The sequence below is a fragment of the Nanorana parkeri genome, unplaced genomic scaffold (assembly GCF_000935625.1).
Source record: "Nanorana parkeri isolate BGI_ZX_2015 unplaced genomic scaffold, ASM93562v1 scaffold2008, whole genome shotgun sequence".
Taxonomy (NCBI): Eukaryota; Metazoa; Chordata; class Amphibia; order Anura; family Dicroglossidae; genus Nanorana; species Nanorana parkeri.
In genome coordinates this window covers 21,347-33,926 of record NW_017308276.1, presented here as the reverse complement: position 1 = coordinate 33,926, position 12,580 = coordinate 21,347, and the positions used below count along the sequence as shown (strand labels likewise).

At 46.7% G+C, this 12,580-nt stretch overlaps 1 protein-coding gene across 1 annotated transcript in view; it reads left to right on the top strand.

Moving 5' to 3' along the window:
• Nucleotides 1-12,580, top strand: part of EYA2 (EYA transcriptional coactivator and phosphatase 2) — a 68,264-nt gene that overhangs the window by 34,993 nt on the left and 20,691 nt on the right. Inside the window, exons 6-9 of the mRNA XM_018572369.1 lie at nucleotides 503-570; nucleotides 893-1,070; nucleotides 1,473-1,615; nucleotides 6,391-6,474. Of these exons, the coding sequence (XP_018427871.1) occupies nucleotides 503-570; nucleotides 893-1,070; nucleotides 1,473-1,615; nucleotides 6,391-6,474 (473 nt within the window). The remainder of the gene's footprint in view (nucleotides 1-502; nucleotides 571-892; nucleotides 1,071-1,472; nucleotides 1,616-6,390; nucleotides 6,475-12,580) is intronic.

Here is a 12,580-nt window from a genome sequence, read left to right as displayed (position 1 = left end):
CCCCCGTGTTCCGCCGTCACCATACACATATGAACATTGTCTGTATTGTGAAGTCAGAACCGGGTGGTTTTCTTTGCCTATCTCAGTATATTGAATTCTTCTCTATTATTTCTTATGTGTTTTTTTATACTCTTCTCCCTACCTTCTCTGCCTGTTCTTTTCATCCATCTGGCTTTGAATGTTCTTTTGCTCTGCATTAGAAATAATTTAGAGATATAGAGATATTGATGATATTAGAGAACCATCAGATTAGAGCTGAGGGTATAAAGGAGACATTTGCTGTGGGGGGGAGCACCTAGGATTGGGCCCTCTGACCTCCTGGGCCGAGGGAGCTGTGCTGTATGCGCACCACCTGTAGCTTGGCCTTGGGAACTGCGAGTCTAACCGTACATATACAATGATGGCGAGTCTCTACCTATTGTAAATGTTCAAAGAATTTGTTTTGGAAATGTTTTAATTGTGAGGGTTATGATTTAAATTTGTTACTTTTCTTTTCCTGTAGGTCCATCCGGAATCTATCAAGGAGCAAACAGCCTGAGCAATAGCGGAGCGTTCAGCGGCGTTCACCAGGTACAGTTATGTGTGCCCCTGCTGTCATCGCACCTCAATGTGTAGAGTCCATCTTGATCTGTTTCTATGTCAGTCGCTGAGAATGTTGCAGTGCATATAGTTGTATGAGATTACACCTAGAGCACCAAGAAAAGGCTGAATACAAGCTAAACAACATATAGGGGAACTGTTTTGTAAGTCCTACTTCCAAATACTACCTGTATATAAAAGATGTAAAATGCTCCAGCAGTATTTATTTCAAATAATATTCTATTTGTGTGTTATGTATTGTTATGATTTGGATTTACATTAAGAGTGATCTGTGTCTTATTTCTTATCGCAGGAATATTCTTCATACCCAGGCTTTAGCCAAAGCCAGTACCCCCAGTATTACAGCACGACGTACAACTCCCCTTACATCCCCACCAACAGCATCAGTCCGACCTCCATATCCTCTACTACCTACGCCCTGCAAGAAGCCTCCCACCACATCTCCAATCAGAGCTCAGAGTCATTGTCAGGTGGGTGCCCCTGTCCACTACCCTCTGCTACCCGAAATGGAGGTGTTCGGAGTCCACCGCATTGGGGAAAATAATGGCATTTATTTATTCCGCAGTGCTGTACAGAGAACACTGAGCCAGTCACATTAGTTACATAGTTACATAGTATTTGAGGTTGAATAAAGACATTAGTCCATCAAGTCCAACCTATTAGGATCTCATTCTAGGAGTACCCGTACCCCTGTATATTACGGTCCCTTAAGAAATCGTCCAAAAGTTTCTTGAACAATTCCACATTATTTGCTGAAATCACCGCCTGTGGCAGTGAGTTCCAGACCCTAACTGATCTTTAGCCCAATCACAGCTCCGCGGATAATTGTGTTGCTGTCACTGTAACAATGTTCTGTTCCTTTTTCTCTGCAGCGGAATATCCTGCACACAACGATCCCTCCACACCGATCAAAGACTCCGAATCTGAACGGCAACAAAGGGGCTCCGATGTGAAGTTACGAGGGAGATCCAAGCGGAATAATGACCCGTCTCCAGCAATGGACAATGAAATTGAGGTAAGTTCTGGAGTTCTGTGACGACAAATGATCATGTATTGGAGGTGTGATCTATATAGAATAAGCAGGCAGCAGACGTGCACACACGCACACACACAGCCGGATGTAGCACGGTTCCCTCGTTTTAACGTCGTTTGTGACCGGAGTCAGTAGATTTCCCGCCCCGTCGTGGAGTTGAGACCATTGTACGCTCTGGCTGGAGGAACGCAGCGCCAGTGTTGTGGATCGGGCATCTCTGCCAGTGAAAACAGTTGTAAGCTTGTAAGAGGCGTCTGTGCCAAGCTCGCCAGATGTTCCGAATTACAGATTGCGCAGAGAAATGCCTGAAATGTGAAAAAAATAATGAATGCGCCCCGATTTGGTGACACGGCCGTGGAATGTTGGCCGGCGAGAGCACAGAGGTCACAGGTCACTCTGTCCATCATATTCTTGTTGTCTACAAGGTGATACACTGGCGTCATTAGTGGACCTGAACTGAACATGGATGCGTATGAACTGACATTAAATAATTCAATGTGTTACAATAACAAATCTGGCGCCCCTCTTGTGCCCAGTCACATGACCAGTGCCAATGAAGCAGATCCCTTTATAGGCCGGGGCACTGACTGGCTGGCTGCGTCTGCCACCCAGCCCCTTCTATGCCAGTGCTGAGGCTGCTCTGTTACTCCCATTGTAGCGCATGGTTTCTCAACAAAGGTGCTCAGTCTTGTTTTGTTGTTTCCTTTTTCCTTCCTAAGAAGGTCACTTCAGCATTACACGGGACGTCTTGTGTTCATGTACACAGCAAAACTATTATGTTTCCTTTCTTTCCAAATTCATGCTGCAACATGCTGCATGTTATATTGTGTTTATGTAAACCCCGTTTATGTTTACATTTCACTTTGGATCCCTCAGTGCAGTTTTTGTTTTGGGAGTTGACCAGTTTAAAAGGAGAACTATGGGGTCAGAGCTTTTCCCCATAGTTCTCCTGAGGGTCACGGGAGAACGCAAACTAGCGTCCTCCCGTCACCCTAGGCTCAGTATATAGGGAGCTACAGCTCGTGGTATACAGAGACGCCGCAGCCGAAATGGATCCCGACAATTCCGTCTGGATCCACCCGACTGCCGGATTAACAGCTGGCTCTGCCTATCTAGAGGCTGTACCCGCCCCCTCCCCCGTCCGTTCTGCCAGTCAGCGCTGGAGGATCAGAGAGGGGAGGGGGGGGAATCCTTACAGGGAGCTGTGAGTGACAGTCACGGCTCTCTGCACGGATAGATCGAGAAGTGAGCGATCGCCGGTATGTGTTTGCTCACTTCCGGATCTATTGAGCCGACATGTGACAGTCTCATTGTCACAAGTCGGCTCAGATTATGAGGCTGAGTGAAAATCACTCCACTCATAGTTCTCTTTTAAAAGCATCTAAGAAAAAGATGAGGGGGCCTGTTCACACTCGCCCATTTTACTGCAGCAAGACCTATGCATGGAAATGCATGTCAAGTAGACATGTAATCTGCGGAAAAATGTGGCTCGGTTCGGACATTTGGGGATTTGGATCCGAAATTCGGTTGGGGTTTTTGTATTTGGGTGAAATCCGAATTTCCGTTAGTTTCGGATGAGTTTACGAATATTCGTTGCGAATGCCACAGAAAACCATATACAGATATTAATACTAAAGCTGAGGCTCCCAGACCCCAATGGCATTCAGAATCCGAATTTCCAAAGAGCAGTCGGGAGCTCCCGCATGCCATTCGGGTCTGGGAGCCACATACATATATTACTAAAGCTGGGGCTCCCAGACCCGAATGGCATTCCGGAGTTCCCCGATGCAATTCTGAAATTCAGATCCCATTCGGGTCTTGGAGATTCAGCTTTAGTATTATATGTATATACAGATTTTCGTTACGGCAACATGCGAGCCATATACAGTATATACATATAATACTAAAGCTGAATCTCCAAGACCCGAATGGGATCTGAATTTCAGAATTGCATCGGGGAACTCCGGAATGCCATTCGGGTCTGGGAGCCACATACATGTATTACTAAAGCTGGAGCTCCCAGACCCGAATGGCATTCGGCATCCAAATATCCAAATTGGTTTTGGGAGCTCCCGAAATTCATTCGGGTCTGGGAACCATATACATATATTACTAAAGCTGGGGCTCGCAGACCCGAATGACATTCAGAATCTGAATTTCCAAATTGCAATCGGGTGCTCCTGAATGCCATTCGGGTCTGGGAGCCACATACATGTATTACTAAAGCTGGAGCTCCCAGACCCGAATGACATTCAGAATCCAAATTTCCAAATTGCAATCGGGTGCTCCTGAATGACATTCGGGTCTGGGACCCATATACATATATTATTAAAGCTGAGGCTCCTAGACCCGAATGGAATTCGGGAGCTCCCAAATCCAATTCGGAAATTCGGATCCCGAATGCCATCCGGGTCTGGGAGCCTCGGGTTCAGTATTATATGTATTTACTGTATATGGCTCCCATGTTGCCGTAACGAAAATTTGTGTTCAGTATATACATATAATACTAAAGCTGAATCTCCTAGACCCGAATGGCATCCGAATCTCCCAATTGCATTGGGGAGCTCCTATGTGTGTACGTGTTACATGGTGCGCTGCACGCACACGGAACATTGTGAATCCAGCCTGAGATTTGGATGAACATTCCATCGTTGAAAGACTGAAAGCTGTTTCAGGTCGCCAGTTCTTACCCGCACACTTTTTCTGCGTCCTTCCATGGGCTGGAAAGGTTCCTAGCCAATCTACAAAACAAACTGTGTGTGTGTGAGGGGGGGGGGGCGGTGTGATGCATCAGCCTCGCAGACAACACAGAGCGAAAGGAAGGCCGTTTATCATGACATCAAGCTAATCCCATTTTGCTTAATGCATTTTCCACATGGGCTGCTAACGTCTCCGTAGGACAGGACTTTACAGACTCACCAAAAAAAAATACATTGGCCGCGTAACAAAGGAATTCTCTCCCTCAATACATTATGGATGGAGGGCCCGGGGTGGATTTGAATGGATGTCCTGTAGATAGCTTGGCAGCGCTTGTGAAGATTAACAAACTATTTTCTTCTTCCAACTACCTGCGCCGAGGTCTGCGAGACTCGCTGAGGACACGGAACGTCGCACACAGAATCTTCCCTTTAACCCCCTATGAGAGCCAGAGGCAGCGTGAGCAGGTCATGTGATCAGGTGATCGGAAATTCCAACGTCATCACAATGCAGCAATGGCCCACCGGGGTCATGTGACACTCTCAACATGAAATGTATCCTATCGGCAGCATTTTATGAATTACAATGTATCATGTCAGAGCGGGAAATTCAAAACATGTTTTCTTTTCTCTGATATAATAAAGTGAACCATAAGCAGATTCATCTTCAGCTTTAAGGGCAGGTTCACACCATATTCCGGAACAGATCTGATCCAGAATATGGTGTGAACCTGGCCGCCAGGCCAGAAATAGCATAGGGATACATTAGGATGCATTTTTGGGTCCGGAAACAATCTGGTCTGGTTTGGAGATGATCTGGATGTGGTGTGAATGGGCCCCAAGTCCTTTTGGGGGTTCGGATTTTTAGGGCTCCTGCACAGTTATAGGGTAAGTGGTCGGGTTCAGGTTTAAGGTTAGGGGGTTGAACTTATTGATTATTACTTGCTGGCCAATAAAAATCACCCGTACATCTTGTTGGCTCCTAACACTTCCCATACGGAAGGTTTTGGCACTGATTGTCCTGCACAGGAGCAAGAAACGCACAAACCTCAGATTTCCCCACACTGGACATTAGGTGACACGGCGCTATCATCAGCGTATGAGCTGGTGAGAGTCTCATCTGGGGCAGCTTCCTGTTCTCTGTGTATACCGTGTCTTTCACCCCGCCATCATCTGGCTTCATTCTCTGCGTATTCAACACCCCAGCTGATCCTGGCCCCTCCACGCCTCTGTTTTCGGGTGATTCCTCAAACACGTAGATGATGTGACCAGCAGATAACAGGGGTCTGCGCCCCGGCCAGATGTGATCAGCTTCCAACAGATGTACATCGGAGGAGCCGGATGGATGCGATTCATGGAAGGCGCTGATTTCATCCCGGGGTGAAGCCATTATCCTGGAGATGATGAACCGCTAAGCCAACAGATCATCTCTGCTATTGTGAGAACCTCTTCGTCTGGGAAGACCCCCTGATCCGTCTTATAACTCCGCCATGACTTCATACCTCCCCACCTGCGTCAAATCCCCGCCATGTCTTCATCCAGCTGAATCAGCACGTGGTCCACCTAATGTAATACACAGGGAGAGAGAACCCGGCTTCATGTCCTGGCTGTCATTTCTCTCCATCATCTCGGGTGACAAGGATCTGCCCACAATGCAAAGATTATATATGGAACAGAAATGAATTCTGATTATTGCATTTATTGTTCATACATAGCGCTGACATGTTCAGGAGCAAGGTACAAAGAACATCAAACAACTCACATTAGTCTGTGCACCAGAGGAGCTTACACTCTAATGTCCCCCCCACAGTCACATCAGTCTCTGTACAGAGGAGCTTACACTCTAATGTCCCCCCACAGTCACACACTATTATTATACATTTATATAGCTCTGACATATACCACAGTGCTGTACAGAGAACACTGAGCCAGTCACATGAGTCTCTGTACAGAGGAGCTTACACTCTAATGTCCCACCACAGGCACACACTATTATGATACAATGTAACAAGATGTTGTGTAAATCCTGTAACACCGTCTCTCTCTCTCTCTCTCTCGCAGCGTGTATTTGTCTGGGATTTAGATGAGACAATAATTATCTTTCACTCGTTACTCACGGGAACATTTTCCACGCGCTATGGAAAGGTAAGACGTCCTCCTTTTTATAATGATGGTCACATATAATGTACTGTTGTTTTGTAGATATATTTTCTTATTTATTGTGCACATTCTGCTCTGATGCACAAAGGAGGCCAATGTGAAGAACTGGTTCCATCTGTTAGAGGTCACGGCTTCCCAATTCATGAGGAATAAGTAACATATTTGGGGTTGTGAGGTAAAGGTGTTCGTTCAAGTGAATTGATAGGCTTTGTTTTGGTTCAGTAAACACCTGTAGGTGACAGGTACTCTTGGAGCCTTTGACACTAGTAAGCCTACACACAGCTTTTGCAGGATGTGTGACCCCGTGCATTTGAGTGCCAGTTACAGTTAAGTCCAGAACATAAAATGTGACGACTTACTTCCTATTTAAACGGCTTCCAATTAATCCTTCTTAGCAGCCCCGTAGAAGGAGGAGGTGAAGGTGTCTGGCCTCATCATCACAAGCCATCAATTATAACATGCATTACGCATCTCGCTGCTCGTAACCTTGAAGGCTGCAAATGTCTCTCATAGAATAAAACTAATTGAGCCAAATGAGTCACAACGTACTAAGAATCCGGAGGTGCCGGGAGAAGACGTGTGGACAAAATCCATCGCTGCGCCAGGCGCTGTGTACAGTCACCAGTAACAGTTCATTAATGACTGTGTTAGCCTTTCTGTGATGGGATTCATATGCGGGATAGAACCGTCTGCTGCTGAGGCTTTATTTACATCCCATATTTAGATTGCTTCAAAATATAGCTCTGACATATTCCACAGCGCTGTACAGAGAGCACGGAGCCAGTCGCATCCATCAATGAACCAGAAGAGCTTACACTCTAATGCAAGGTTGGGAAACTCCTGAAGTCCTGAGTGTGGTCTAACATGTAACCTGCAAGGATGATATTTGGTTGCTTCTTCACATTAAAATTTCACTTCTAGCATAGAATAGTTACAAATCCCATATCACATACAGCAACTGTCTGCGATTTGATACTATTACATGCTCCTTGTGTAGCCGAGGCCATAGAGAGCCATTCAGTTCATCTACATGGCATTGATCAGTAAACCTAATGTAGGCCAGTAGCCCAGACCCCTCCAGTATGGAGATATGCTGCCCCCTCTGCTTCTCTTCTTCACTCTGCTTCTATCCCTCTCTATTTCTGTGTTTATCTTGCTCTCTTTTCTCTCCCTTTTTGTTCTCTTTCTTCTCTCTCTCTTCCTTGCCTTTCTTCTTTCTCTATCTTTATCTCTCTCCTTGTGCTCTCTCTCCTCTCTTTTCTCTTCTTTCTCATCATTCTCCCTTCCTCTCTCTCTTCCTTCTGCCCATCTCTCTCCTCCCTCTCTCTTTCTTTCTCTCTCTCTCTCTCTTTCCTTCTCTCTCTCTCTCCCTCTCCCATCTTCTCTGCTTCTCCGTTCTCTTTCCTCTTTAGCATAGCTCTTTCTATCTCTCTAGCCCCTCTCTCTTTTTCCCTTTCTTTCTCTCTCTCTCTCTTTCCTTCTCTCTCTTCCATCTTCTCTGCTTCTCCGTTCTCTTTCCTCTTTAGCATAGCTCTTTCTATCTCTCTAGCCCCTCTCTCTCTTTCCCTTTCTTCTCTCTCTATCTCTCCCTCTCTGCTTTTCTTATTCTCTTTCTCTCTGGCTCTCTTCTCTCTCTCCACTCTTTTCATCTCATCTCTCTTTTCTGCTTCTATCCGTCTGTTCTTTCTCCTCAGTCTTTTTCCTCTTTCTCTCCTCTCTCTCTTCTTTCTCCTCATCATTCTCTCTTGACCCTCCTTTCTCCTCTCTCTTCCCCTCTCCCTCTCTCCTTTTCATATTCGCCCTACTCTTTTCACTTTCATTCTCTCCCCTCTCCTCTGTCTCGGCTTCTCTCTTCTTTCTCTCTCTCCCCTCCCTCTATCCTCTCTCTATCCCTCTCTTCTTTTCACATTCTCCCTCCTCTCTCTGTCTCTTTTGTCTCTCTCTTCCCTACCTTCTCTGCCTCCCCTGTCTCTTTCCTTTCTCTCCCCTCTCCTCCTTCTCTCTCTTTCTCCTCTCCTCTCTCTCCTATCTCTCCTGCCCCCCTCGTTCTCTCTCTCTCCCTCTCTTTCCTGATTCCCTCTCTCATTTTCTCTCCTCTCTCTCCTCCTCTCTCTTTCCTCTCTTCTCCCCCCTCTCCTCCTTCTCTCTCTTTCTCCTCTCCTCTCTTTCCTGCTTCCCTCACTCCTCTCTTCTCCTCACTCTCTGTCCTATTTCTCTCTCTCTCTCCCCCCCCCCCCCCCCCTCCCTCTGTCTGTCTCCTCTGACCCATCTACTTATCTGCAGCATATCTGACAAGCAGAGCAAAGTGCTTAAGAAGTTTGTGTTTATTTTACTCCTCTAATGAGAAGCTCTCCTCAGTTTCCTCTTGGCTCAGCTGTGTTTATTTACATAGCGTTAGTCATGGTCCTGAGTACCTGGGGACACCTGGGGTCCGCTCACCCCTCCGCTCCATCGCCCCACTCTTCTGCCTCCTGCGCTGGAAGTCCCAGCTGAGCCACGTAAGAAAAACAGGGCCCCACCGTACCCTGCAGAAGCGGGCCGCTCCGAAAAAACAAACAGCCCCTAATTCACACACAGCTCGGGGGATTAAGTCAAGATGAACATCATTTGGGAAGGATTTTGTGAGGAAGTTGAACAGTGCTCCATACAAACCCCCGAGCATCTCTGGAATGTCTCAGTGTACGGAGCCACAGAAAGGAAAATATCAATATTGCTATAAGTGTGCTGGGGCGACATTTCTGGGCGTTTCATCTGGAGGTCATTTTACTAGAGGTAGTATTATAGTTTTACTATAGCACGGTAAAGCCTTCTTAAAGCAGAAGGTATTCACACGTCCCATTGCATCACAAAACCCAATAATGAGAGAATTTTTCCTCATTTCAGGACAGGCCATGCAAATCATTCCTGTACACCCCAGCATCCAGAACCACTGGTGTATATCACAATTGTAGCCAAATATTATACAGCCTTTTATTCTAAACTGCATATCCTTTTTTGTTTGTTTGTTTTCTTTCTTTCTTTTTGAAGCCCGTGATGCGTGCATATAAAACAATACCCCTGTGAACAAAACAATTGAATAGTGAAATCACTACACACAACAAAAAAAGCGCACGAGGGTGCTATTGGTCCTCTCTGATGAGAAGGGCCTCGATTTCCTGATTTCCCCCCCCCCCCCCCCGGGGCGCAAGGCCCCTGACAGGGACAAGAACGACTTAGGTCCACCTACCCGAAGGCGGGCGGACCCCGATCCTCTGGGACCTACCGAAACAGGTCTACCGAAGGGAGACCCCATAGTTGGAGAAGGCAGGGGGCCCTTGTGTAGGTCACAGAACCTCCTCCCCAACTTCAGGAACAGGCCCCCGAAGGTACCTGCACCCTCCGTCATTCTGTGAAGTCAAAAAGGGCAATTGTGCATAAAAATAGCGCTTAAATAAATAAGTGCCGGTGCACAAACCTGGCAGGCTGTCTGGCCAAGGTATAAAAATCGCCCCAAGCTAGCCAGAAGGCCTGCCTAAGAGGCGTGGTGCAAGAAGAATATGAGTGCCGTGACCTTGTGCTGGTGAATCAAGTGGGGTCCCAAACCCAAGTGATTTTCCAGCACACTCTGAGATGCCACTCTCAGGGGGCACAGTACCACAGGCTTTGTGCCTTCCAAGCCCATGGCCAGACAAGGTAGGCCATCCAAATCAGGAGGTACTGGGCCCTGCCAGAACCCAGTGCCGAGGAGTACACCCGACCCCCACTCTGTACGTGAGTGGATGCTAATTCAGTTTTCTCCCCATTGCTGGGCCTTTTAGGAACCCCCGTCACCAGGCAGGGTACTCAGAGACCAACCATACTAGCCAAAAGGCCAGTACAGTGGCTCCTTTCCCCTCCTGCCACTGATAAGAACAGATACTACACTTCATCTTAGCCAAAAGGCCGAGAAGCGATTCTAAACTGCATATGGCTGTTTTGGGCTTTTTGGCCATCCTCAGTGCATTGAAACCATGGCTTTTTTGGTGTAGGACCTGGGACCCAACCAGACTGTGCAACCATACAAGACATGGTGAGAAGGAATCAAAAAGCCCTTCAACCTAATCTGTGGATGTGATTGTTGAGGCATGAAGGGATGATTTGCATGGCCCCGCCCACTGTCCTGAAATGAGGAATAATCCTATAATTTTGGGGATATGTGATGGAATGAGACATGTGAATACCTTCTGTGCTAAGAAGGCTTTACTGTGCTCCTCCCTGATTGGGTTGAAGGCGGTTTTGACTCTTTTAGTCTCTTCTCACCGTACCCTGTATGGTTATTCTGTCTGGACTATAGAAATGATCGGAGTAATCAGTTTAGATTTCGGCTCCTCGCAATGTCTTATAGTTGTCCGCCTCCATTCTAGAAGCTTGACGTTGAATGTTCCTTCTTGCACCTTCCCCAGTCCTCCCCGCTTAGCCGGAGAACCTTCCAATTACATTCCGATGGGTTCTTAGCAACAATGTGCGATTGAAGGGTGCAGCAAACACTTGTTGGAGTGCCGGGCGGCTTTTGTGCTTCATAAATAGTTTTTGGTGATGGGGAGGAAGGCATTCCACGCCCTCTGCTGTGTACCTGGAAATTTCCCGCATGTGTTACGGACCTCACCATTATTTTATGCTTGCTGGAAGCAGAAGAATAGGCCGGCTGATCTGGCAAGGCGACGGCTAGAATTTCGTAGGGAGTGTCCACTGCTGTCCCTCCACCTCCCCAGTGCCAAGAGGACAAGCAGATCTATGTTACTTAAAGTGATAGCAAAGTCAAAAGGTTTTTAAGCTTTTTCAAATGCTTATGAAATCATTTACAATGGATGCTGCTCCTTGATGTATAAAAGTTTTTTAGTTTCCTGCAGAATCAGCTGGTCCCCTGGGCACTGGTCCTGGCTTCCTGTTTTAGGGGTGACTCCTTTCTCAAGCAGAGTGCTATGGGAGTCACCCATGTGTGTGCTAGTAATCTGTGCGTGTCTCCACAAACACAAAGACACAGCAAGGCAAGACGATCTCCTCCTTCCTCCCTTCTCCAAGCTAGTAGATAGACGGCTGCTGGAGACAGTGCTCTCCCTTCTGATCTTATACTGAACAGGAAGATGTGAGAAGCTGAGCCGTGAGAGCTTGAGCCGTTTGGAAACATGCAGACTGAAATTTCATGGGCAAAAAAGTTAAATACTTTGCTGGGCCTTGTACTGCAGTTATTATGTCTTATGAGAGCAGCGCGGTACATTTAATCACATGTAATTGTAGAGAGCGATGGACCACGTCATAGATTTATGTGTGAGCGTCAGTCCAGTGTAAGCTCCGCCCTCTCCAATCATCAATATAGTAGATACATCTCTCATAAAATCAATGTCCCTATGCTTCATCAGGCTGCATCTCCCCGGAATATACTTTGTATTGACAACAGTTATTTGCTATGGGGCCCTGTGATTTCTAGTTACGCCCCTGACAACAGTACAACAGTAAAAGGATACATATTGAAACATTGTAATGATAACAGTTAAAGGATACAGATTGAAACTTTGTAATGAGTTTGCTGGTGACAGATGAGTGTTTGCAGTGAGGAGAAGGGGAGTAAGTATGTAGTTCATCTTGTGTATGTAATGTTTTATCCTGGAGATGATATGACTGCATATGTAGCTCAGCCCGTCCTCTACCTGGGTACGTAACTCTTTATTGTGGCAACACAAGTTGTTCCCTGGAAGTTATGTATGTACAATGCGGACGACCACAAATGTTTCCTGCTGGAACACTTTTCTCATCTCTTTTGGAAGGCGATGAATTGACATTACCAGGTTATTGTTCCCATGGACACATGGCGCCCCCCCTCCTTTGGATTGATGGGGTCTCTGTATTGCACAGGAGAGGGGAGGGCGGATCCATCATTTAGTTTGTCCTTCTCTTATCTTTGTACAGGATGAAAAGTGTTCCGCTTAATCCTCCTGAGTTGATTGCTGACTCCTGAACAATGGCATTTACACTTCAGTTTAACCCTCCCCCGTCTGCGGCACACTCAGCCTGGACTTCCCTATGCAAGGGGGGGGGGGGGGGTTTGGGGGGGGGGTTACGAGGACCACAATGG